Source organism: Hippocampus guttulatus, chromosome 10 (genome assembly GCF_054856545.1).
Source record: "Hippocampus guttulatus isolate MCC_2025c chromosome 10, RoL_Hgut_1.0, whole genome shotgun sequence".
In the NCBI taxonomy this organism is placed as follows: Eukaryota; Metazoa; Chordata; class Actinopteri; order Syngnathiformes; family Syngnathidae; genus Hippocampus; species Hippocampus guttulatus.
Genome location: NC_141270.1, coordinates 13,884,480 through 13,912,404, shown reverse-complemented (window position 1 = coordinate 13,912,404; position 27,925 = coordinate 13,884,480). Strand labels below are relative to the sequence as shown.

Genomic DNA, 27,925 nt, shown 5'->3' with positions numbered 1-27,925 from the left:
TGAGGATTAAGCGGCTCGGAAAATGGATGGATCTAAAAAAACTAAATGGAAGATTCCAAGCAGGGTTAGCAAAGCTACTACTTGAGAGCTTTGTATCTCTTTAAAACACCATCCCAGTTTAAATATTAGTTTACAACCATTGGCTACAAAAAGGATTCATGCTAATGAACGGCATGAAATGTATAACTAAAATAATACACTTGCATGTACTGTACTTATTAGCATTTAAACAGACTAACTCAGGGATTGGTCACTATATGTTCTACATACAAAGTATACAGTATCTGTTTATATTATTGCCACTCTTGTGGTTACCGCCAATACTTATACCTCAAACTGTATTTACAGTTGTGTGATGACACCATTAAATCTCAATGCATGGTCAGATGTACGAGCATGTGTGTGTGTGTGTGTGTGTGTGTGTATACATGTGTCTATGGGGGAGGGGGTGCAGAGCTCTTTATCACCGAACCATAACAAGAAGCTCTTAACCCCCAGTACCATGAATATGTATGGCAGCCAGCCCGCCTCTCTGCCCCACTACCAGCACCCCAGACAAAGGACTTCAAATACATGCATATAACGTGAGCTGGTGGGAGGGAGGGCGGGGTGACCCTATCAGACTCCACCAGACCCCCCAAACTACTCCCCAGGGGCCTTGTCTTGGAATCATGATTTATAACAATGCAAAACATTTGTTGTTCCGCAAGTACCATACATTTTGCTGATAAACACTTCGAGGGACTTCCAGTTCAGTGGCCCTATCAGTAATGAGACAATGGCTGTAATGAGAACCACAGAACCACAGCATATGGCTACGTGGACATGATAAAAGCTATTCACTTTTGGAATCAGAATGACAGTCCATTATGTCGCCACACGCCACTGCGTTATTTCCTGTTAGCATGAGACCAACAACGGCAGACAAAGAGGATGTTTGACCAGCGCAACATATGCTATTCTCATATCTGTTTGTTGTTTTAACATCTATACTTTAAGTCAATGACTTTCCGTTCCTGACTGACCACTAATGTCATCTGCATAGTCTGGTCGAGTGTGCCAGCTGTACAAGTATGGTGCCAAAGGCACAACAGGTGTGAGCGCTTGACATGCCACCTTTTGCTGTTCACGTTGGAGAAAGGGGTTAGTTCTGCCATCAGAACGTCGACACTGGCAATAGTAAAAGAGAAGTGGCCATGTTCTGAAATAAGTGTCAGCGTTACGTTCCACTACATTAGATCAAATTGTGTAGAAATGATTAGCTCCTCAGTCAAGGGAATTCTGGGTAATTATGTCTCATCATGGTGGTGCTTTTGTACAGTAGACGGCAATAATGAATGCATAAGACAGTATGATTATTGCGTGTAATAAATGTAGTTGGAAGGAAGCAGAAAGTATTACAAATGCACACAAATAAGGGTAAGAGGGATTCCACGGCGTCACCATGGCATTGATGAATTACTACTTATTTAGAGGCTTTGTGTTGCACTGCAAAATGAACAACCACCTGCACACAGTGAGAAAATGCTCATGTTGCATTCCCGACGTTGTGATTCATCATTCACGTCATACAGCGTAATTCACTTAGGCAGCTACGCATCAGCCGAGGTCACAGCCCACCCGGCCTCAGAAGAGCTGCATGATGATCTCGTTAAAATCTTAGGGTTGCTTTCTTTATGCATTCTAAAAAAACAACAACAAAAGGCCTCTGAATGTGGATGAATCCTTGTTTTGACAGATTCCAAGAATCCAAAAGGGGAGTAGCCCTGCAAGTGCGTGGAAAACCTACTGAACATGTGGCTTCCAGAACTTTTGGTTGTTCTGCCAGCACGGGTCTTGGTGACAAGGCCGTTATTTTGTGGCCAATTGAGTCCACATCAAGAGAAGGATTTCAGGGCTGGATGCAGCCTCTGGACCGTAGAGCGCCGTCAGAAAAATAAATAAACCGATACAAGCATGGGTCAAGAAATGAGTCATTCCTTTTTTTGGGGTTGAAGGAAATACTTGTTTCTAACCCCGCCCAGAAATATCACATTACACCCACACAGCAAACAAAGCCGCCTGTACAAGATACAAGTTCAACTTCGAAAATGTGTTTTACTAAAACACAGGACAAATGGACAGTATGGCGTTAGGCTATTCAAGGAAATGAACATATGATACAGATCTCCTCCCGGGAAGGTTGTTCAGGACAACTGATTAGCTTCATGACAAGTACTGATCAGTTGATTTCATTTTGAAATGTGACATTGCTCTGTCAATTACATCAGAGAATTTATGTTGATATTAATAGATTTAATGCGTGTTCTATATGTGCTTGTCATTTAATAACGTAAAGAAATACCTACAACCTACTTTTTTGTGCCACGGAACTGCTGATCAATTTATTCTGACGACAAGGAGCGAACACCTAAATCAGTATTGTAACACAGTTCTAACAAACAATAACATCAAACCACAGAACCCAGAAAATGGACCTAAACTATTAATATTACTGAAATATGCTCCATGCCACTCATGTATCTAAAACAGCACCGTGACCTTGCTTGCGGGTAGCGGCAACCACCTTTTTTCTTTTAACGGGGCATTATGAATGAGGCCACATCTGACAACAATGGATTGTACCTTTTGCATGGTCACCATGGCAACGGCTGCAGACAGAGCATTGGAGGGAGAGGCAAAGAGAGAGAGAGAGAGAGAGAGCTCTGCGCAATGTGCTTCCCTATATAACTGTTCCACTTTTTACATTTTATACTCTGAGCCGCATTGAATGCGAAGAGGCATCTCTTTGAATCCAACACTCCCATTGCCTATTCTTCTCCATATGGTCTCATGCTTGCTCCTAACACGCCAGATGCTTTCTTCCAACATCCATTTACATACAGCCTGACACTGCCAAACTAAGCGCACGCCAGCCTGAGCATCATGTGTTCATACTGGGGGAGGCATTGCACGGTCAAGTCTTTACAGAGAGCATGTTTACGCGCCACATGTTTCTTCAAAGTTATAACGAGCACGCACACCCACAAACCTACCCACCTTATAAATAGTCCGATCAGACACAGAGGTGAGTCCGTGAAATAGAATGTAAAAGACATTGGTTCACATCGGCACACACATCCACCACAGTCCACGGCCACCGATATCACCATACCTTTTTCTTTGACCATGACCATTGGAATCCGATAAATCTGCAACAAAGAAAGCTTCTAAGTATCCCTCAGCAATGGCACAGGAGCTGTTGGATCTTTTCAAAGTGCACACAGAGAAAGAGGGGAGGTGCAGGTGCTATGCTCTCCTTCTGAAAACACCGCTATAGTGAGGGGTTCGCCTGCTTTGCTGCCACATCCCTCTTCTTCTCCTCCGCCTCCTCTGCCCACTCCTCCTGCTTCCTCTGCCTCACTCTGTCCCTCTGTTGTGTCAGCCACATCCTCACTGCAGCAATCTGGTGGCTGCTGCCTCTGTGTGAACCAAACCCGGAACCCCAAATCTCAAAGCAGATACTTAAATAGACCAGGAACTTCAGTCTATCTCACATTTCAACGTTGGTATCTGACCATTTGACAAATCATAACAGTAAAGGTTAAGAAACAGAAACAAGAGAGAGACCGTCACAGGAGATAATAACTTTTACAGGTTATTTAGGTTACTATTAGGAAGTGTTTTATATTTTCCATTGCTAATATTTGTCAGCAGGGTGGCACATAAAATACGTGGAATAATTGCATTAAACTTATTGGAAGCGTGTATATAAGACTATATGAGACCCATTTAATTTTGTGTTGAATCCAAATGTTATCCTACCAAGCAAATCATCCCCCCCCCCCCCCGTTTTATTGATCACTGTCTGTGTATTTGTGTGTTCTAAGCTCTGCTAAAAATTATGCTCCCCCCATATTTGTCCACAGGTTCTCACTACTACATTAGGATATTGTGCTCATTCAGACAAAAATAGATTTCTTTTTGTAATCCTAATTGCATATACAGTAGTATGCATAGAATATCATTTCTTGGTGCTTGAATGCAAATGAAGACAGGTTAGATTAATTAAAGCAATAACTAAAACATTTGTTTGTGTCCAACGGCAAAACAACAAGCTTGAAGCAGAACTTAATGACTTGTGTTAATAAATAATGCTTCCCGTGGGCTCACCACCTGCGGCAGGGGTCAAAGTGTCGAGTGCAGAGTGAGCTGTGTTGCGGCCAAAGGTGGAAACCTTGGTGGTCCGATCTCCAGCTACACAAACTGGCTCTTAGGACCTGGAATGTCACCTCTCTGGCAGGGAAAGAATCTGAGCTGGTGTGCAAGGCAGAGAATTCCGACGAGATATAGTTGGACTTGCCTCCACATACAGCTTGGGTTCTGGTACCAGTCCTCTCGAGAGGGGTTGGACTGTTTTCCACTCTGGAGTTGCCAATGGCGAGCAGCGCAGAGCAGGTGTGGGCACACTGATTGACCCTCGGCTTAGCGCCTTTACAATGGGGTTCACTCGCATGGACGAGAGGGTACTCTCTCTCTGCCTTTGGGTGGGGAGTGGGTCCCGACTGTGGTTCGCATTGCCGACAGTCAATCTGATTCGGTTCCAATGAGGGTTTAAAGACAGAATTTCTAGGCATAGTCAAGATGTTGGGGTTGTCCGTTTTGAGGGTCTCCGTATTACATCATTGCTTTTTGCAAAATGATGTGATACTGTTGGCTTCTTCGGGCCATGATCTTCAACTCTCACTGGAGCGGTTAGCAGCTGAGTGTGAAGCGGTTGGAATGAAAATAAGCACCTCCAAATCTGTGACCATGGTCCTCAGTCGGAAAGGGGTGAAGTGCCTTCTCCAGTTCGGGTATGAGATCCTGCCTCAAGTGGAGGAGTTCAAGTATCTTGAGGTCTTGTTCACGAAAGAGGGGAGGATGGAGCAGGAGATCGACAGGCAGATCAGTGCAGCATCTGCAGTGATGCGGACTCTGTATCAATCTGTCGCGGTGGAGAGGAAGCTGAGCCAGAAGTCTAAGCTCTTAATTTATTGGTCAATATATGTTCCTACCCTCACCTATGGTCACAAGCTGTGGGTCATGACCGAATAAATAAGATCATCTATAAAAGCGGCAGAAATACGTTTCCTCTGCGTGCTCTTCCTTAGAGATAAGGTGAGAAGCTCCGTCATCCGGGAGGGGCTCCGAGATGAGCCGCTGCTCCTCCATATTGAGAGGAGCCAGTTGAGGTGGCTTGGGCATCTTGTTATGACGCCACCTAGACGCTTCCCTGGTGAAGTGTTTTGGGCACGTCCCACTGGGAGGAGTCCCAGAGGACGACCCAAGACACACTGAAGAGACTATGTGTCCTGGTTGGCTTGGAAACACCTTGGAATCCCTCTGGAGGAGCTGGACGATGTGGCTTGGGAGAGGGAAGTCTGGGCTTTCCTGCTTAGCCGCTGCCTCCGTGAGCCAACCTCAGATAAGAGGAAGCAAATTGATGGATGGAAAATGAACAATGAATAAATTTTTGTTACCTTTGTTTCAATTTCGACTACCAGAATATGAAATTGGAGATTATCAGATCAGACACTTAAACTTTTGAATGTCAACTTGTGTTAATTATTTCATTGCTTTCACAGGCGATGCTCCGTATGAGAGGGCACTAAGAGTCATTTTCAGTCAGAGGTCAGAACGGCCATGACCTCTAGCATGAGCTTTGAATTAACATATTTAGTGGGCCTTATGAATCTAATTAAAGAGTGCACGGGAGAACATTTGCCTGTCCTGTGCACTGTCATCACTCAGTGGCATTCAAGAGTCTATCCTCTGACGTTTAAGTGCTCTTGTCATTAATATTAAGTAACCAACACTACAATCTGCATGTATGAAAACCATGAAAGTGTTGCCTTCAGCTTTGTTGCTTTAATGGCTGTCTTTGAGTGTAATGAAGTGCAAATTTGTTCCTGCACTTGAGTAGAAATTTATATATTTCTGGCAACTTTCACGTTTACTTCATTGCATTTAAAGTTATCTCCCAAATATTTTGTAGAGACAAAGGAGAAGGCAAATAAGGTATCCTCTGATACTTCAAAGGGCAGCAATCACACTAAATGAGATGCACGATGCTTGCGGTATTTCCAGATCTGTATTTGCTGATGCTCGCAATAGTTTGTCCGAACGCAATTACCAATTACTCTGCAAAAATACCTGTGCTACATGCTGGATACTCAAAAACCTGCCTCTATTTCAAACAAAGGCGTTTTCTTTCCATCATGGAATGGAGACGTGCCAAAGGGGCAAAAATAGTTAGCAGATACATTTTCACTACTCCACCCTTTTCATCATGCAGAGAGACACATGCAATCTGTTCATGATGAAATACTTGCCTTGAAGCTTTAATATTTATCATTGCGGCAATAAATTTTTATTTAACATGTCCTGCTACTGCGTTTTGCAGCAAAAACAGACCGCACTTTCCATTATTTAAAGAGTTCTGTTACTATGCTTTTAGAAAGTCACACTATTAAAAAAAATAAAAGTTTTTTTGCATTGCAATCAAGTTTACTCTATTTGTTTCTCTTGCTGGCCACCCATAAAACTGTGTGTTATGTATAGTTATGATACTCTTACCATGTGCATATACAGTATACTAGGTAGAAATAAATGTCCCTTCATTTCGGTTTTTGGTTTTCAGTGTAAGGGTTTGGTTATCCGGTCGTGTTTGCCTGTTTGATCTCTTCATTTCTCGTGCCACTGGCCCATTAGAAGTAAATGGAAGGTCAACATCAACCTCTGTGGCCTTTAGTAGCATATTGCCTCTATCAGGTTTGGGTTGAAAGTCAAAACACATGACTGAAACAATAACATTGTGTCAATTTTAGACCAATAAGCCCAGCTAGAGTGGTTTTGCGACTTTGTGTCAGATGCATTCTGAGTGTGCTTAACGGTTTGAAAACCTCAAATTGTACTGATGCCCACGAGTAATCCAGATGTAAGACACCGTGTTGCATGGTCATGTGCTGCTGTTTGGCAAAATGCAAGAGGTCTGGCCTTGCGCTATGGACACACATTATGTAACTGTAGGTGATTAACTTATTGTCTTTTCCCCATTTTTAGCAACACTTTTGGATATGGGGGGGGGGGGTATATGATTGCGCAACACATGCACAGTAGATTTTGTGCATATGCACAGATGTGAGCAGCCAATGAAAATGCAGTCATTTCTGGGAAACATCCAAACTATTGACTTGTGTTCACCTACATGCACATGGAATTCAAGGCAAAGAAGACAGACAGAAAGCTCGAATAAACAAAGGGTGAAGGTGAATGCACTTGAAATAGCAACCGTCTGGTATCTGTTATTGATTCTAACACAATATTGTGACTGCGCCGGCTAGAAACCACCCATAATTAACTTCTAGACATGCGACGTCAATTCAGGAGGCAGATGAACACATTTAATATGCCTCCCTATCCTACCTGAAGCAACATCATGTAGCCTTTCACTCAGGTAATAGTCGTTTGGGTTGAGGTAGGGCAGCTGCTCCATGTACTGTTTCGGAATGAGGTACAGGACCTCAGCCACATGTCCATCCTCAATGATGGACATGCGTTTGATGGAGCTCTTGCGTTTCACCCGCACATGATCTACGTTGTGGCTGCGGCTGGAGCTGCATAGCCTCCCGAGGCTGTTGAGATTGGGCAGAGTTGGCATGACGCTTTGCTCCCCCTCGACTGTGCCACAAAGGCGGGTGAAGCACTCCAGGTAGGCGTCAGCCAGCGTCCAGGGGTCAGGCTCAATCCCCCTCTAAAACGCAGCTGCCTTTCGACATGATGAAAACGCAGTCCTCAAAGCGCTCCAAATCTGAAGTAAGGATGAACTTGAAATGGACAGGAAGTGCATCATAAAATCCAGCGATATCCTCCAGGCTTGTCCTTAGAAATCCCCCCGTTATGATCTCATTTGTTCACATCTAAAGCAAACCCAAAAAGGTGGGTGCTGATGTGCACCTTGTGCAGGGGAAGTCAAACATCGGGTAAGATTCGGAGCCCAATGAGACACTGGTAAAGAAGCTTAGGAGTGTCTTCAGCCCAACCACACTGGAGCCTTAAGCTGCTTATGGCTGACGTTGAGCCTATGATTATCTTCTGGGTGGGGTTAGGTAGTTCCACAGCAGGTTTGCTCAGTGTACTCTGGGACACTTGCCAAGTCATGGGACCCTCGGTCGTTTATACACATCTGCCAGAAACTAACACCCTATCTGGGCTTAAGGGACACTTTAAAAACTGTAAAAGCACACACGCGTGAGCAGGCTGTGCTCGAGGCATCAAAGATCAATTAAAGTGAATTAAACAAGTGCTGGTGAATTAGTGTAAAGTAAGACCAAATGGATGCATTGCATAAAGACGGTGCATCATGATAATCTAAGACCTCCGTGGCAGATTGACTCATGATGACAAGGTCAGAAACGTGCACGAGCCTTGATTATCGTGACCATGATCCTTCAAAATAAATACGGTCACCTCATGGCCAGAAAAACAAAGTCAAATCAGTGGCACTCGCTTTTCATCTATTGGAAATACCGCACAAAGCAATTTGACCTTGGGCATAAAACTCAGAAACTGTGCGTGTTTAATTTTGATCCAGTCTGAAGGTTATTCCCAGCAGAAAGTGCAACATTTTGCTCTGTTAGTTCGCTATGCGATACATGAAATCACTGACGTGCCTCCTGACTGTGAGATGGAAAGTGAAGTTGATAATAATGAGCAAACTACCGAGATAAGATAAAATGAACTCTTGGAATCTGACAGCACACTAAAAGAACAGCTTTGTTTTGTCCAGCAGAACCCCGCCAGCCTGTATCCTTAAGTAACACAATATCATGATAAAGCAAAAGTCAGTGCTGTTGTTTGGAGTGCTCAGGCCCACATCTGAAATTATGAGAATATCTTAATTGTTGAAGAGGAAGAACTCAAGACACTTTGACTACTGCTCTGCTGGCTAGCCGAGTTTACCATTATTAATATACATACATCTATATCAGACGATGCTTTCAACAATACACATCAAGACAATGAGAAGAGCCCAGTTAAGGACATGCTACAGTGCTGCAGTGAGGCGCTGCCCTCCAACTGTCATCCACTCCTCAAATGTGCTACGACACATCTTCCCACATGCTCACATTCACACGGGCATGTTCTGAACAAGTCAGCTGCGCCTGGATGCATAAGACACACTCATGAGAGAGTCCAAATCCCGCCCTTGTGCATAAACATCATCATTTTCCGCTATTCTTACCATCCAGTCCGAAGCAGGAGGTGATTTTTTGGGCGTAATTGCACAGCCCATCGTCGCCTTGCTCCTGCATCACTGTGTTCCTCTCCCAAGTCTCTACACAGAGACAGGCAATCTTACACACACGCCGTCCCAGCCAGTCCTGCGTTCACTCCTTTGCCTGCTCATGAATTATTCATGCTTTTTGCCAGGACACTTGCACACGCGTCTGCAAGAACCCCCTCATGCAGATCGCTCTGTATACCCGCACAGAAACTGAGAAAAGTGCTGATGCAGAGGGATGTGTGCATTCCTCTCCACTGTCTGGTCCTATATGGAGGAGGCAGCGGATTTTGTTACTGCAGGACAAAGCCTTCGTTTTAATCTCTCATTGATCGCCACATTAAGTGCAATAGATAAAGTTTGTGCGACGTTCGAACACTGAGCAGGCAATACGGACTTGGAGGGGATACGAGGAAGCTCTTGCTGACGAATTAGATTATTGAAGGATCGAGCAGCACATGTTAGTCACTGAAAACCAGTCGAAAATAAATGGAGATGTTTTCCCTGCTCCCTTTGGGAAACTAATAAAAGTTTCATCCTGTTTCAAAGGACCAAAATGTCATATTTCCCCATACGGTTATCAATGTGAAATTGGAGGTATCGCAGCTAGCATAGTCGAGTCTTCCAACTCATTCACGTGGCTTTTCACTGAATGTCATTGTTTTTGAGTGTACCAACCGTATGCCTTGGGACACACGGCAGAAGTCAAGTATGCCTGTCCTAATAAATAAAAAAGGTGGTTTTACATCTGCAATTCACAGCCCAGAGGATTGTTGATATACGAAACCAAATACGACACGTCAACAGATACAAAATTCAAAGTGAAATGAAAAACACTGGCTTACTAGTGGGTATGAGAATTCTGCCGAGTTGAAGATCCCATGATGGAACTGATCCGAGAGACTAACATGAACAATAAACCCGTTCACAGATGAAACGCCAAACTAAATACTGAGCAGAAACTATTTTGGCTGGACAATACAACCCATAAATAAGGATTTAAAAAGCATTAGGTTTAGAAGGATCATATATGTTGGTACAACTGTAACTGTTTGGAGGAACCTTGACATCCAAACCCTTAATGAGGACAGGAATAAAAAGAATGCATTTTAATAAAGAATAGCTCAAAGACATCAGTGCAGTGGAAATATGATGACTTTGGTAGAGCAGCAAGCCCACAAGGGAGTATTGTACTTTTATTGGGTCACTAATGGAAGGAAATCACTTCCAAGGTAAAAGCTGTTGGCCTCGGACTGATTCTGTACCAGGGGGAGGCTAGAAAGTGAAGCAAAGACTGAGAGCGCTGTAATGGCTTTAACAGTTGATGGAATGTCGAATAATCAGAAACGGAGGCCAATCGCTCTGACTCCCACACTCAAGAATGCAACTTCTTGCCAATCTTGTGCTATTGTATTAATAATAAAATATCATGTGAGCGAGCCCAATACAAATGTTCACATATCACAAAGAGCGAGAAATCTTAGCCAGTTTGCACAATCTTTAATCGTCTCCTTGAAAAACATTTGACTGGTTCTCTGCTATCGAGTCATCGCAATACTTACCGGCACAGGTGCAAGTAATAGCACACTGCGCAGGACTGTGCAACGTTACTGTTCATGAATAATGGCTGGCTTGCAGTGGCGTAAATAGGCTCATTAAAAATGTCATGCAGTGGACCCTGAGCCCTATCGATCTCCACGGGCAACACAGAAGACACCTGAAAGGTCATGCCAGTTGAGATTGACCAGACGCAATATTAGGTACACTTGTACAAGCCAATGAGATTCTCATCAAGGGGCAAGTCACTCATACTTAGGATTATTGATCCTTTCTCCAAGTGTGCCCACTTCATTGCACGACTCAGCGTCCAACCCCTTTTCGAAACTGCCAATTTACTCATTCACTACACTGGATTCATGGGATCCCGGTGGACATCGTTTCTGACCGGGGTCCACAATTTGTCGGCCAGGTTTGGAGGCGGTTCTGCTATGCCCCGGAGGCCAGGGCGAGCCTTTCTTCCGGGTATCACCCGCAATCTAATGAGCAAACCGAAAGGAAAAACCAGGACCGGGAATCCGCAAGCCACCGTGTAAATCTGCACCAGCTTCCGTCATGGGCCAACCATCTGCCCTGGGTAGAGTATGTGCACAACACTCTCGTCTTGTCGGCCACAGGGCGGTCTCCTTTCAGCGGTCTTCCATTCACCACTATTCCCGTCGCAGGAAGGGCTCGTGGAGATCCCCTCAGTTCAGCTCCACTTGCAGTGGCCTGATACGATTTGAAGACCAAAGCTGCCCTGTCACATACCGCCTCACGGAATCAGGTTATTGTGGACCGTCGACGACGCCCTGCGCCGGACTATCATGTTGGGCATAAAGTATGGCTCTCTACCCTGCATCTGTCCGGCTCATCGAGAAATTTGGGACCATGGTTCATGGGACCATTCGAGATGTAAGCCATCATCAATCCCATCTCCGTCAAGCTCAGGCTACTTCCCACCATGAAGGTTCACCTAGAATTCCACGTATACCTTCTCAAGCCCGTGGCATCCAGTCCTCTGGCTCCTTCTCCCACTCCACCTCCGCGTTCGATCTACGGAGATCCTGTGTATACGGTGAGAGAAATTTGGGACTCTAGCCGCAGGGGGCAGAGGCATTCAGTATCTGATCAAGTGGAAGGGCTATGGACCGGAGGAGAGGCAGTGAATTCCCTGCTCCTGGATACTCCATACTTTCCACTCAACCCATCCAACTAAACCAGGTGGTCAACCATGAACGCATTCGTTAAGAGAGTTTTTTTTTTTTAAATAAACCTTTTTGGAGTTCAATTCTGTCCAGAGCTTTCTGGAAAACAATTTTTGTAGCAGTAGTTTAACTGAATGTGGACTTGAACTGCATGATTCTGACATGAGCTTCACTGAGAAGTCAGAAATTCATTGGGAAAACCGACTAAAACTTAGTTTGCCTGTTCATGCATGTAAATAACTATAATTTGACATCTTAATGAAGGAATAGGAATAATAATAATAACCATAATCAAGTACTATATTCCATCCATCCATCCACTTCCCGAACCGCTTGATCCTCACTAGGGTCGCGGGGGGTGCTGGAGCCTCTCCCAGCTGTCTTCGGGCAGTAGGCGGGGGACACCCTGAATCGGTTGCCAGCCAATCGCAGGGCACACAGAGACGAACAACCATCCACGCTCACATTCACACCTAGGGGCAATTTAGAGCGTTCAATCAGCCTGCCATGCATGTTTTTGGAATGTGGGAGGAAACCGGAGTACCCGGAGAAAACCCACGCAGGCCCGGGGAGAACATGCAAACTCCACACAGGGAGGCCGGAGCTGGAATTGAACCCGGTACCCCTGCACTGTGAAGTCGACGTGCTAACCACTGGACTACCGGGCCGCCAAGTACTATATTATCATCACCATTAAAAAAACGTGTGTGTGTATACAACTGTTACCATAAAAAGCCAGGCTCAAACCATGATGAATCCACCCACAGTAACCTTGAGGTCATGGGAATCTTTGTCTGCCACAGCTCATCCTATCATTCAAGCAGGTCCTCTGACCGATGGATGGATAAGCTGTGGGCTATATCTAACATCACAACTTTACTGAAATCCATTCCCATCGAACCGCAACAATACCATCCAGCAGCATTGTTTGCAGCTCTTTGTGTCCTGTGACAACCTTGGAAAACGTGATTTATTTTGTAAAGGAACATCAGTACAGTATTGTATCACTTTTGTGCTGAGCACCCGTCAATCCTTCCAATTTACATACCGCTTATCATGTTCAAGATCGAAGGGACGTGGAGTGAGGAGACCTCAGGGAAAAAGTGGACTCCACCGCGGACTGGTCTTCAGTTAATCACATGGCATATTTACAGACACAAAATTCACACTTACATCATCGAGTGACATACACTTTCTGTGACTTCTGTGTGCTTAAGAGCGGCTCTCAAATGTATCAATGCACCACAAGCAGTCAGCTAAGAATAGTATGTACTGGGCAGTATGGAACTATGAATCCTGACCTTGACTCACTCAAAAAGAGGGTCGGGCAGTTGCTCCCTCCAGCCACCAGCACTCACACAAGAGCTACCACTGCGCAAGACACTGAGGTGGAATCCCCTCCTTGAATTCTCTCTAATAATATGATGAAGAAAAGTCAAATATGCTGTTGCACGTGTGTATTGTATACAGATTAATCACAGGTTTTGCTGAGGCAAGAGAAAGTATAGTATGTTGTGATTCTCAGATCACATTCAACATCCACTGACTGAAAGAGCAAATGGGGTGAATTTTGCAAGTGATGATTTCAAATGTCTGGTCTATTTTTAGACATGAAGTTACAAGGTGTAGACACCATCAAATAAATTGTAGGCTGCAGCAGTGTGGTTATTCCAGCTGCAACGATGTAACCTACTTACACAGTCGATGCTTTTGTCAGTGCTCCTCCGAAAGATGGCAATGGGTTTATTTCGCAAACAGACCCGTTCTTCAACCCTCTCCTACCAAAAATGAAGAGACCTGCTTCCGCATCAACTGATATGAAGGCTTCTGCGGCATAAGACACTCACCTTTTGCAGACATGCCGGGTAGGACTGTCTTTCTCTACAGCGATGAACAGAAGACGAGCTCAGCTCAGTCAAACGCGGAGCGTCGCTTCAAATGTTAATGTCTTTTATCTGAACTTGAAGTTTTCGTCAGGCATTCTCAACATTAATTTGAACCCCTGGAAAACGGTGGCTGCTATTTAGCGGATGAGACGGTGGAGATGGCACACTGGCAGCAGGGCGTGTCCGGGAATAGGCAGCATCCTTTTTGATTTGAAGTTTTCCACTGTATTAAACTTAATGTTTGGCATGGTTATATCGCTTGCGTTTTATTGAGTACAGCGTCATCGTAACATTTAAATCAGCCGTATTGTTTCGGGAATTACGGACGTTCTGAGCAATGCAAATAATAATGGGTTAGCGGGTATTCCATGTTTGTCTTTTTATGTCAAATTGTTACATACCTTTTATTTTCTTCCATTGTCCGTATCGTGTGGACCTGGGTAATTCCAAAACATTTCCTCCAACATTTCAACATGTGTGTTATGAGACTGTATGCGAGTTACGAAAAATGCCATTTCCATTGTTTCTCAAACCTACATTGCTTGATTGGCAGAAAGACATCACATACATCAGACGCCTTCATCTAATGTTTGTAGCCAAATTGAAAATACTCTTTTGAACGCTTCCCTGTTGCATTTGTATGCATTGCCCGTCGTCAGTGTCAAACTGGCCGTGTGTGTTGGAGTCGAGCGGGTCCTGCTGGTGGGAAACGGGGCTGCCTGGTGAGCGAAGTGCCACCGTGTCCAAAGTGAGCTCGCCTCGCTCGGTTCTCGCCCGACGTCTGCTTGTTTACAGCGGCTGCGCTTATGGCCGGCGAACTTTCGCGGCCAAAAACGTTTTATTGTTTTATTACTCACGACGATTCTCTCGTTTCAAGGGTCGTTATACGAAAGCTCCAATCTGGATCGAGGCGGCAACAACAGGAAGAAGAAGATAGAGGAATTCTCTAGGTCTTCTCGGGAGAAAATAGTTCAGTCGAAGAACAAAATGTTCTCCAAATTTACGTCGATTCTCCAGCATGCAGTGGAAGCGGTGAGTCTTGAGCAAAAACGCAACCGTGCATTAATTTGTGCCTATTTTTTAAACATTTTACTTGCATTATGTTAGACCGTCCGTACCAAAACGTCAGCAGTGCTAACGAACTAGCACATGCTAACTAGCGTTTACGTCTGCCAGTTTAAGTGGAAAATAGAGCAAATAATGCACAATGTCAACGTTGTTTATATGCTCAAGACATGTTGCAGTCCCTGGACTGTACTTGTCCGAATGGTAATCAGCCGATTGTGTGTAACGAGCTTGGCAGATGGTGCGAGTTAGCCGCTAACGTTAGCTGCAGCTACGCTCATGTTGCTGCTAGTTAGCGCAAGTGAGTTTTATCTTGAGAGTGTTGCAATAGTGAAACATAGGTTTTCCATTGCACAACTGTAGTTGCACTGCTCTTGAGCAAACATTCGGTGAGGACTTTGATGGCCGTCTGATATGTGACGTGTTGTTTTGGGCTGATTTCAAGTCAGTCGAGGGGAGCTACTTCGCGAAACGTTTTCAAACAAAAGTCATCAGCATACTTATTCGGACACAAGATATAAAGCGTTCGTTTTGATCAATAATTGTAACTGACCAAATATTTTATGAATAAAAATCCACATTATGTTTTTATTTAAGAACACCACCACTATTTCCGGGCAAATACTCTACTCTTTACCGTCTTGTAAAACAGATACACTGTACAGTCTTTGCTATTGTCAGCTGATTAATGTCAACACGTCTAATTTATTCCTACTGTTTTCTTTTTTCAGCTAGCTCCATCACTACCCCTGCAGGAGGACTTTGTCTATCACTGGAAAGCCATTACACATTATTACATTGAAACGTCAGGTAAGATCCGTCTCAGGCCAAAACCTGATGGCATTATTGACTCAGTAACGAGTTTCTGATCTAAAATACCTTTTGGGTAAATGCAGTCATGCGCAGGTTTTGAACACTTGCGTTTGCTTTCTCTAAGGGTCTAATGCTGAAAAGGCAGCACTTTTACCATGAGTAATGAATGTGAAATGCTTGGCATTCTTGGAGTTTAAACCCATGCTGTTGTTTCAGCATGTTGCTGTAGTTACTATACTGAAAATATTTTACAAATGATTCAGAAAGCAGTACACGTTTGGGATCATCGGACTTTTCTCTTGCATGTTCGGTATGATTATTGCTTTTACACAGTGGCGGGCCGTGCATTTCAATCTTAGGCCTTCAGTGACGTCACATACATACACAATATAGGCTCGTCAGGCAGCACTTAATTTCAGGAGCATTTAAAACCATCAAGTATGCATTCACAATTAAGAGCAGAAAACTAAATTGACATATTGTCAAAAATAAAAAGATTTTAAAAAATACGAAATAAAATGCCACTCAAATTACGCTGTGGGATCATAAACAAGTCTGTCCAATAAATTGCGCAATGTCGCAGTTTCATATAAGACACCAACCACACAATAACAAAACAAACTATTCTTTGGAAATAAAATTAACAGATCATTTGCATTTTGAGAATAGGCTATACAACAGCAAATAACTGAAAATGTTGAGCAACTGAGATTGAACGAATTTTAGTGCACGAAGCTGACACCAATGCACCATTATAAATTGCAGGTGAGCTGATTTGATACATTTTTGTATCTTTGTCATTTTATTTCGTTACCATTAAGACTAACGAAATAAAATAAGAAGAAATGTAAAATAAAATTCATTTACTCACCAATGTAGTGCCTGTTCAGAGCTGCAGATCTACGAGAGTGCCCCCAAACGTTTTTAAACGCACCGTAGTTTGTAAGTGCCCAGCCGTGCTCTGATGTTTCCTTGCTGCCTTGGTAAAACAACTTAAATTGGTCAATCCAGTGGAAGGTCAGTCTTGAAAATTGTGTGGAAAGTAGTCCTGCAACCAGATCAACGTCTTCTCCTTCGGCCATTTTGGGTCAAAATGCAGCAAAAGCTCCCTCGAGCAGGCGCTAATCCGTCCAGTGTCGACGTAATAAGCCCTTCCAGCTGGCCCTGGTACGCAGACTCGTGATCTGATTGGCTATTGCAAGCTGACTGTGCCCGTTCATTTAGAGCGCACAGTTGCCTGGTCCGTTTCATCTGAAGGCCCCGAGCAAGTTTAGTTTACCTGGCAACACAAGCTATCTGAAATATGATTGGTTAAAAACTCGACCAGAATAAATAAGTTATTTATCAAGTGGCTTTCAATGTTATTTAAAATAACATTGAAAGCCACTCGACTAAGTGGAAATAATATGACGTAAAGAATACTGAGAATAATTTTGTTTACATATTTATGACAATAAAATAACAAATTACATTTGTTATTCTCAGAAAAGTAAATTTATTAAATTTGAATGTTTAGGCCAGCAGAGAAGGCCTTGCTGGCCCTGACGGAACGCCACTGCTTTTACAGCATGTAGGTGCCATGCTGACATCTGCAATGTGGATAAATCTTGCTTTACATGTTAGCAAAGTTTGATACAGTCTGATGTCATTACTATTAAACATGATCCTCAGCTCTCATTTCCACCCTGTGAACATTCGTTGTGGAGCTTTTTTTCTGGGTTTATGTGGTTAGGTTGCATTTGTACTCGATTATGTAATCCTCTGATCAGTTTTTGAAATGGCGTTCTACAATAAGTATGTTAACATTTTGCGGTGACAAAAGGGGGAAAGTTAAGCAAAGTGTCCATTCTCTTGTTTTGGGGATGGGAGGAAAACAGTTTACAAGCATGATACATTATACAATGGAAATTTTACATGCCAGCCTGCTTCCTGAGCTCCAAGTCAGCTCAGTCATTGTGGGACACACTGACACACTAGCTCTCCCTTGCTGCATGTTGCAGTTCTTATGTACATATTAGTTTTTGCTTGATGTAAAAAAACATTGACTGTTTGTGCTATTTGCTAACGCTAACAAGATTTGACTGAAGCTATTCATAGCGTCACTCAACCAACTTAAGATCATGAATTTGATGCATCTTACCGTTGTATGTTTGTTTCTGCTGTCAGATGACAAAGCGCCAGTCACAGACACCAACATCCCGTCCCACCTGGAACAAATGCTGGAAATTCTGAGTCAGGAGGAACTCGAACGGGAGTCTGGGGAGACTGGACCTTGCATGGAGTATCTCCTGCACCACAAGATCCTGGAGACACTTTACACTTTGGGCAAGGCAGATGTAAGACACCCGTGCATTTAAATCCTGTCCTCAAGAGGGAGTTTAACAATAGCAAAATCTCATTGACGGTCCTCATTTTGACAGTTCGATGACTTGATGAATATTTCATAAAACCTTTCAATAATTGATGTTATTATGATGACACAAAGTATTGTGGGATGTTTTCAGCACGTCATATTGATGATAAGTGGTATGTGAAATGAATGGGTATTTGAAGGCCGGTTTCCTACTAGTGTCCTCCAGGAATGAAGCAGCAGGTCCTGACCTTCTACACGAAGCTGCTAGCACACATCCGTCAACCTCTCCTGCCACACATCAATGTTCACAGACCAGTTCAGGTGTGATGATTAGCGTTTCCACTCTTTTTTTTTCCCCCCCGTATTGCAGTTTACCCTAGCACTGGTTGTGTAACAATTTTCAACCTGTTTCTGATAGAAACTGATCCGCCTGTGTGGGGACGTACTTGCTGCTCCTACGGAAAACGAGGAGATTCAGTTCCTTTGTATAGTTTGTGCCAAACTGAAGCAGGATCCATATCTTGTCAACTTCTTCCTTGAGGTAGGTTGTTGTCTCCAGGCAGTCCTCCCTTTATGGCGAGGGTCCTTTCGAGGGCCGGGACTCTCAAAAGTATGTCACTAATCTGCACTAATGCAGTAGAAGTCATAATTGTCAACATTTCTTAGAGCAAGAATTCTCACTCGGTGTGCCGTAAGGTTATTATAGTGAAAGAAAAACTAACAAAATAACTAAAATTAAAATCAAATGTAAAATGGAATTGCTTTAAAAAAAAAGTTACATCTTACGTTTATAAAACTAACACTCATTGTAGCGAAAATGTCCTTTGTTTTCGTCTTTATCAATTCATATAGATGAGCTTTTGGCTTCATTTAATTTCAGTATTGCTGTTCGTCTATACAGAAAAAAGGATGGTCAAACGGTTGAGTTATCTTTCACTTTATTACAAAATATTTTATAATACTTTTTTTTTTACCTAAAAATGCTCTATTTAAAAAAAACTAATACTAAAACTAAACAAAAAAAGACAACTAACAAAAACTAACAAATTTGCTCTAAAATCTAATTACAATTAACTGAATTAAAAAAGTAAAAATAAAATAAAATCTAACTATACTGAAAAATCTTATGCTATTAACACTGATGTGCTGTGGGAAATGATCAAATTCCACTCAATTGGTCAAATATATTTTTGTTGATCTATGCTAGTGAATTCCAGTGACCAAGAGGAAAAAAAAATGCTCTTCTGGACATTTACCCACGCTTGTGGTGTTGTTCCTAGAACAAGGCTAAGAAAAAGGAGAACAAGAGTCCAGCTGGGGCGGACGGGCCAAAGGCCGCCGCGTTGGCTCCAGACACGGGTCAAGAACGTGCAGAAGGCAGTGAGGCGGCACAAGCGGCCGCTTCCATCTCAAGTCCAAGCAACAGCAACAACAACAACAATTATAATCTCGTTACCTCGCTGCTCAACCTTACAAAGAGTCCCGTGAGTAAACACACATTGTAAGTCACCCTTTGGTGTTGCCAGACTTTGTTTTTGGATTTTGTATCCACTTGTCCATTGTGCAGGATGGCAGGATTGTGGTGAAGGCCTGTGAAGGCCTCATGCTGCTGGTCAGTTTACCCGAACCCGCTGCTGCCAAGTGCTTGACTGAGAACACTGAGCTCTGTGAGCTTCTGACCGACAGACTGGTCACCCTCTACAACGCCCTTCCGCCCTCCATGGACCCTTTGGACATCGAGACAGTGGAGTCCATCAACTGGGGGTAAAACCATCGTATTTATTTGTTTATCTACAATGTCAGTTCAATTGTATAAGAATATCCTGATTGTTTGTTTTTTTTTTTTTTGGTTCTTTTCAGTCTTGATGTATATAATGGGAAGGAGGATGCTGCAATGTTTGCAGGGAAAAGGCCTCTCATCTCCTTCCTTTCGTGGCTGGATTATTGCGACCAGCTCATTAAAGAGGCTCAGAAGGTCATTTGCAGCTTTTGCTTGCCGTGCGAGGATGCGTCACTTTGCCACTTGACTTGGCAGAAACAAGTATTGTTTTTTGTCCTTCCAGTCGGCGGCCTCTGTGATGGCCAAAGCGGTGCGCGAACGATTTTTTGTTGGTGTGATGGAGCCGCAGCTTATGCAGACGTAAATCCTGTCGTCACTCGCCCCCGCTTTGCATTCCTCTGTCATGATTTGCTTCTTAAAGCCCGTGTTCTCAATCGTAGGTCCGAGATGGGCATCCTCACCTCCACGGCCCTGCTCAACAGGATCATCAGGCAGGTGACGTCCGAGGCTCTGCTTCAGGAGATGGTGCACTTCCTCCTGGGGGAGGAGAGCGAAGCCGAGACTCCGTCTACCATCGCTCAGAATCCCGTCAGGCACAGGCTCATCGAGCACTGTGACCACCTTTCAGACGAGGTCAACGTCACGTTTTATCGTTCATCTGTCAACCATTATGAAGCTTTTTCATCGTGGTTGGTTGCTTTGTTGTCAGGAATGCATTCTTCTCATTAGACTTGTTCCAAAATCACCACCTGCCTGTGTAGAAAAAAACCCAAAGCGTTGCTGTGACTCATGTTGTCAACCAAAAGCACACAAATAATATCTGACAAAGCCACTGCGCACATTGTCCTCGCACAAATGCAGGATTATTTATATCAGACGTTTGCGACAGCCTCTGTCGCCTTTCTTTTCTTCTCAGGAAACAAACGTTGGGCACGTTGCTCTTGCGCCGCGCCGACAACTGAACCGCTCTTCTTCTCCTCCCCAATCACTTGCAGATCAGCATCATGACTCTGAGGCTTTTTGAGCAGCTCATCCAAAAGCCCGACCAGCACATCCTGCACAGTTTAGTGCTGCGCAACCTCGAGGAGAGGAACTACCTGGAGAACAAACCTCCCGAGGAACGAGAGCCCATTGAAAACGGGCAGCCTCATGACGCTGTGTAAGGACCCTGTTAGAATGTCAAATATGTGGTGAAATAATTATTCATGGTTGAGGTGAATGTTCCGTAAATGTTTTTGTGCGCAGAGACCTGGAGGAGGATCCACTGTTTGGCGACGACCTCTCGCCAGACAGCAGGCTGCCGTCTTCCGATTGGCTCAGCCCGTCTCCGTCGCACAGTCCGGACCACTCCAAGTCTGAGGGGAAAACGGAAGTTCACAAGATCGTCAACAGGTCCGCCATCTGCTCGACACGCTCGCCGCTCGCTCGCCGTTGATCTTTTTTTGCGTTTTAATTTGTCGGCCATCGTCGCTTGCAGTTTCCTGTGTTTGGTGCCCGACGAGGCAAAGTCGTCGTACTTTGTGGAAGGAAGTGGCTATGACACGTACCTCCGAGACGCGCACAGACAGGTGACCTTTCAAGAGTCCATCATCATCACCAGAAGAGCACATTCTAATGCCAGCGAATGGGTGTCCTTAGTTCCGAGACTATTGTGGCGTCTGTCTGCGCTGGGACTGGAGAGGAAGCCCCAAAGCCTTTGAGAAATGCAACTTGGAACTCCCCTTCTTTGAGGGCCACTTCCTTAAGGTCCTCTTTGACAGGATGGGGCGTATTCTAGATCAGGTCAGTTTGGGGATGTACTCAAAGCTTTTTTTTTTTTTAATTCACCACGAGTCATCTTAGTGGTGGTAGTACTATCAGTATTATTATAGACAGTGGCGGGCCGTGCATTTCTACCTTAGGCCTTCAGTGACGTCACATACATTAACACAATATAGGCTCGTCAGGCGGCACTTAATTTCAGGAGCATTTAAAACCATCAAGTATGCATTCACAATTAAGAGCAGGAAACTAAATTGACAGATATTGTCAAAAATAAAAAGATTTAAAAAATACGAAATAAAATGCCACTCAAATTACGCTGTGGGATCATAAACAAGTCTGTCCAATAAATTGCGCAATGTCGCAGTTTCATATAAGACACCAACCACACAATAACAAAACAAACTATTCTTTGAAAATAAAATTAACAGATCATTTGCATTTTGAGAATAGGCTATACAACAGCAAATAACTGAAAATGTTGAGCAACTGAGATTGAACGAATTTTAGTGCACGAAGCTGACACCAATGCACCATTATAAATTGCAGGTGAGCTGATTTGATACATTTTTGTATCTTTGTCATTTTATTTCGTTACCATTAAGACTAACGAAATAAAATAAGAAGAAATGTAAAATAAAATTCATTTACTCACCAATGTAGTGCCTGTTCAGAGCTGCAGATCTACGAGAGGGTCCCCAAACGTTTTTAAACGCATCGTAGCTTGTAAGTTGTCATTTCATTTCGTTACCATTAATACTAATGAAATGAAATAAGAAGAAATGTAAAATAAAATTCATTTACTCACCAATCATTTACTCGCCTGTTCACTGAGCTGCAAATCTATGCGCTCGCTCTGATGTTTCCTTGCTGCCTTGGTAAAACTACTTAAATTGGTCAATCAAGTGGAAGGTTCGTCTTGAAAATTGTGTGGAAAGTAGTCCTGCAACCAGATCAACGTCTTCTCCTCTGGCCATTTTGGGTCAAAATGCAGCAACAGCTCTCTCTAGCAGGCGCTAATCCAATCACCGAACGCGCACATCCAGTCTCGACGTAAGGCATAGGTGTCAAACTCAGGTCCTGGAGGGCCGCTGTCCTGCATGTTTTCCAAGTCTCCCTGTTGCAACACACCTGATTCAAATGAACAGGTTCAATGTCAGGCTTGCGCAGAGCTTGCTGATGATCTGATCATTTGAATCAGGTGTGTTGCAACGGGGACACTTGGGAAAACATGCAGGGCAGCGGCCCTCCAGGACCCGAGTTTGACACCTATGACGTAAGCCCCTCGAGCTGGCCCTGATACGCAGACTTGTGATCTGATTGGCTATTGCAAGCTGACTGTGCCCGTTCATTTACAGCGCGCACGGGCCTGCTCTGTTTAATCTGAAGGCCCCGAGCAAGTTTAGTTTACCTGGCAACACAAGCTATCTGAAATATGATTGGTTAAAAATTCGACCAGAATAAATAAGTTATTTATCGAGTGGCTTTCAATGTTATTTAAAATAACATTGAAAGCCACTCGACTAAGTGGAAATAATATGACGTAAAGAATACAGCGAATACTTTTGTTAACATATTTATGTTATTCTCAGAAAAGTAAATTTACTTTTCTGAGAATGTTTAGGCCAGCAGAGAAGGCCTTGCTGGCCCTGACGGAACGCCACTGATTATAGAGCATATCAAGGTCGACTTTTTTTTGTTCTTGTATTGCATCTCATTAGATTCTGTAAGTGTACCCAATGAAGTTTCTATCTGTGCCCGCCACAGCCATTTTTGACGTCATAAATCCACAATGAGGGTTAAATAAAACGACTGTCATTCACGCCAATCTGCTTCACCGGACTTCTCTCACCGAAATTGTTAATATTATTCGGCCCGACCAATATGGATTTTTTTGTAATGAATTAAAATAACTTCATTTTTGGTCCCTTAACATTTACAACAATACAAATATGAATTACAGGTAGACAATTTGACTGTTTTACATGACTATCTTTTCCCTATGCTGTAATGTGAAAAAAACAAACAAAAAAAACAAACAAATCTGCAGAAATTGTTTTGCAGGCTTAACAGAGCTAATACCGGCTGATGAATCGGTGAGGCCCTCGTTTAAAGCACTTTGCTCAGCTCACGCCCGGTGTGCTAAAACTTGCCCGCTTAGTCTTGAGCTCTCCTCTGCTTTGCGTCTCGCAGCCGTATGACGTCAACCTGCAAGTGACGGCGGTGCTTTCCAAACTGTCTTTGTTACCGCACCCCCACCTGCACGAGTACCTGCTGGACCCCTACGTCAACTTGGCTCCCGGATGCAGGTCTTTGTTCTCTGTTGTGGTCAGGGTAAGTTGAACCCATTTGTGTCAAGGGTCTTTCTGGAGTGTAAACATTTGTAAGAAGGGCAAACCTTGCGTGCTTTTTTGGGTCAGGTCGTGGGCGACCTCATGTTGAGGATTCAGCGCATCCCCGACTTCACCCCCAAACTGCTGCTGGTGAGGAAGAGATTGTTGGGTCTGGAGCCCGAGGGCATCACGTACGTACGGCGTCTCGGCGCAAGCGCTCGCCCGTCTGTCGCTCAAACTAGCACAATTGTATTTTGATCCCGTCTCTCCTACCAGGATCGACCACGTGACTCTCCTGGAGGGGGTGATCGTGCTGGAGGAGTTCTGCAAAGAGCTGGCGGCCATCGCTTTTGTCAAATACCATGCCACCGCCTCAACGTCGCCATAACGGCTCGCCCACTCTTCTTGACGCGACTGTCGGGACTTGATGGGTTGTGTGTTACTGAGGTTCAATACTGCCCATGCAGCAGAGGAACAAGACTGAAGATGGGCAACCTCTGCGTGTTCACTTTCACTGCCCAGCCAACCATCCTCCTCCTCCTCCTCCTCATCATCATCATGGATGTTTTGTGTGTGGGACAAAAAGATGCGTGTATTTATTTGCAGCCATGGATGCCATCGCCTTAGTGTGGAAGCACACCGTTTTTCTTTCTGGAGCATTTTTATCTTTTGTGTTTTCCATGCTTGTAGACATGCAGTTAACATTGTCCTCTTAAAATGCCACGTCCTCTTATTTATTGATTTGCCTTCTTTTTAAACCAACATGGTATTTGGATGCTTTTAATGCAGTCGACAAGCAGATGATTTATTTCCTTCATCCAAAACGAAGCTTCAACGTCATCCAAAGAGTTCACCATCCAACGTGGTGTTTAGGAGCTGGCGGACTTTTGCACATGCACTTGTTACATTTTCGCTTACATTTGTACAAAGATACAAGGCCTCTCACCGTTCCGTTCCGTTCCCCGCCCCGAGCCAGTGAGCTCCTCTATGTTTCTATGCCTTCTTCTACAAACGTGTATTTAAAAGCAGTGTTGTGTCTTGGATGACCCAAATGTGTACTGTATTGTTACGTATTCTTTGGCCAGGTGTAGGTTGCTTTAAATCAACATCTTACCACACTTCTTTTTGAGTACTTGATGAGAAACATCAAGATATTCCTCCATGTGTCTTTGGTGTTTGATTCGTTTTGAGATTCGTGTTTCAGCCCTTGTATGGGAAGGTTTGAGAGAGATTTGTGTTGGTCTCTTTTGGTCTTGAGCTGTTGATGGAAGTGCTTGAACAGAGTCACACTTGCACATTTGTATTTCTTCACACTTGCTCATTATGTAAATAACACAAAAGTTAATCTGTCCCCCTTCTTAACCCCCCAAAATAGTGTATCACAGGAGTAATGTTCCTATTTTACAGGACTTGCCTTTTTTCATGCAACTTTTATAATCAGCCATCTTACCAACTTTGTGTTTCAGTATATTGTATGTGTACAATAGCAATATAGAAGGATACTACCTGGTGTCAAAGAATGCCACGGCATTATTTTCTTTGTTGGAAGAGAGCAGAAGGCTAATTGGCTGAGTTCTCCGTGACACGTGATGCCTTAGTACTTCTTTCTCGTCATCTGTTTGGTTACATCAGCTCACTTTGTCGTGGCCGTGAATGATCTCGTTTGCTTTTCTTCGATGTTGACCGGTCACTACTGTTCTCAGACTCTTTCTGCTTCTTTTCCAACAAGAAGAAGGGGAAGCCTTGTTTCTTTTTCTTCCTGTCTATTTTGATTTGTGCAATGCAAACGCGAGACATATGGTGCATGATCTTCCCTCCTGGTGTTTCACTGAGGATTTGAGAAAGCAAGCCTAAATGTGTTCTCACCCACTTTATTTCTCCCTTATGAGCAATCTTGACTTCAGTGCTGTTGGGACAATGCGCTCTTGTTCAACTTTATCCATCTGAATAAAAGATGTATTCCACCTAGGTTCATTCATGTTTGGTCTTGTTTTTATTACAAAATATCTGTACAATAAAAACAAAACATACTCCTGTATTACTACTGAGAGTCATTTTTGTTAAACGGTACTCGGTGCTGAACACCTGTGTCAGAACACATGAGGGGAAAAAATATATATATATTTTTGGTAGTAAACTTACTACCGGTACCTTCAATGTTACGCATGTGGAACTTGTGGCTTAGCTGAGCAAAGCTTTTTAATTTAGGTGGTTTGCAAAAAATAAAATAAAAAATTGTAATACTGTAGTACAAAAATCAGCCCGGGAAAAGAGGCACTATGGTGCTAAAAAAAAAAAAGACATTTTGATCAGAGATGGCCTTATTTGTCCCTAAATGTATTTTTTTTGACTGATTTGAAATATATATATATACTGTATATACCGGTAGTCTTTCCTTTTTCCTAGCACATCAGGTTTTTGAGATATTTTCATTAAGTTTGACCGACAAAAGCTTGTACGATACCGACTCTCCCATATGCATATTAATTTATAACTGATGTTTCAGAAAAAAAATCTCATCTGGTGCTGAAGCCTAATTCATAAATATATCAATCCATTATCCGATTTTACATATACTGTTACACAGTGGCGGGCCGTGCATTTCAACCTGAGGCCTTCAGTGACGTCACATACACATACCTGTCAACTTTTCGGAGTGCCAACCTGTATAAAGTACCAAAAGAATCCTTATAAAGAGCAAAAAATCCTTATAACATACCAAAGCATTTTATATGTCAAAATAACGGCAGAAAAAAAAACACGAAATTTTCAATGATATTTCTTGTAGATCTCCATAATACAATGTCTGGTTAATGTCTAATCATCATTCTACTTAGTGGCATTACTGTGTTCAGAGTTGTATTCCTGCGTTACTTTTTTTCTCCAAATGATTTGGAGTTGGTGAAATAAAACCCCGGAAATTTTCAGAATCCGTATGATTTGTGCGATACGGCCATATACGTAAGATTCACCACAAAATCCGTATGAACTATGGCTAAACCGTATGAGTTGACAGGTATGCATACATTAACACAATACAGTATAGGCTCGTCAAGCAGCACTTAATTTCAGGAGCATTTAAAACCATCAAGTATGCATTCACAATTAAGAGCAGGAAACTAAATTTATAGATATTGTCAAAAATAAAAAGATTTAAAAATACTAAATAAAATGCCACCCAAATTACGCTGTGTGATCTTAAACAAGTCTGTCCAATAAATTGCGCAATGTCGCAGTTTCATATAAGACACCAACCAAACAATAACAAAACAATTCTTTGAAAATAAACAGATCATTTGCATTTTGAAAATCGGCGATACAACAGCAAATAACTGAAAATGTTGAGCAGCTGAGATTGAACGAACTTTCGTGCACGAAGGTGACTACAATGCGCCATTATAAATTGCAGGTGAGCAGATTTATTTGATACATTTTTGTATCTTTGTCATTTTATTTCGTTAACATTAATTTAATACTAACGAAATAAAATGACAAGAAGAAAAGTAAAATAAAATTCATTTACTCACCAATGTAGTGCTTGTTCACTGAGCTGCACATCTACGCGAGTGTCCCCAAACGTTTTTAAACGCACCGTAGTTTGTAAGTGCCCAGCCGTGCTCTGATGTTTCCTTGTTGCCTTGGTAAAACAACTTAAATGGGTAAATCCAGTGTGGCTCCAAACACCAAATTGGTCCGTTGCAAGCAATCGGCATTCCCAGCAGTACAATTTGCAGCGTTTCTCAGAGGCTGCGAGCCACGGGTACCGTTCATAATTGCTCGTCTGAAAATGACGGACAAACACTTTTCCTTCCTGGGACAGGCTAGCTAGCGCAGGAGTTGGGTGACCTCTTCGCAAAATATCCAGCTTTTCGTGGAAGGTCCGTCT

General features: G+C 43.2%; 2 protein-coding genes across 14 annotated transcripts in view; one reads left to right on the top strand and one right to left on the bottom strand.

Annotated features, from left to right (window-relative positions):
- The window catches only part of ablim1a (actin binding LIM protein 1a), a 41,545-nt gene extending 27,475 nt beyond the window's left edge, over positions 1–14,070 (bottom strand). For 9 of the 12 annotated variants that reach the window (XM_086121265.1, XM_086121266.1, XM_086121263.1 and 6 more), the window contains exon 1: positions 7,447–8,009. In XM_086121265.1, the coding sequence (XP_085977391.1) occupies positions 7,447–7,681 (235 nt within the window). In that variant the 5' untranslated portion in view covers positions 7,682–8,009. Of the gene's footprint in view, positions 1–3,154; positions 3,361–7,446; positions 8,010–9,265; positions 9,372–13,895 lie in introns of those variants that run through there. The other 3 variants (XM_086121262.1, XM_086121259.1, XM_086121261.1) reach the window with 3 other exon arrangements.
- Positions 14,071–14,640: 570 nt separating this feature from the next.
- fhip2a (FHF complex subunit HOOK interacting protein 2) lies at positions 14,641–26,008 on the top strand. 2 transcript variants are annotated; one of them, XM_086122382.1, is made up of 17 exons: positions 14,645–14,966; positions 15,731–15,809; positions 17,979–18,148; positions 18,382–18,486; positions 18,584–18,706; positions 19,446–19,649; positions 19,733–19,929; positions 20,026–20,140; positions 20,229–20,305; positions 20,386–20,578; positions 20,941–21,104; positions 21,191–21,337; positions 21,423–21,513; positions 21,584–21,727; positions 23,900–24,040; positions 24,127–24,230; positions 24,316–26,008. In XM_086122382.1, exons 1-17 carry the CDS (start codon positions 14,922–14,924, stop codon positions 24,425–24,427), a joined length of 2,211 nt encoding a protein of 736 aa, XP_085978508.1. In that variant the 5' UTR covers positions 14,645–14,921; the 3' UTR covers positions 24,428–26,008. The 2 variants fall into 2 exon arrangements, with proteins under 2 accessions (XP_085978509.1, XP_085978508.1); XM_086122383.1 differs by lacking the exons at positions 24,127–24,230; positions 24,316–26,008 and adding an exon at positions 23,771–23,802 and having other exon boundaries at positions 14,641–14,966; positions 23,900–24,027.
- The last annotated feature ends 1,917 nt before the right edge of the window (positions 26,009–27,925 follow it).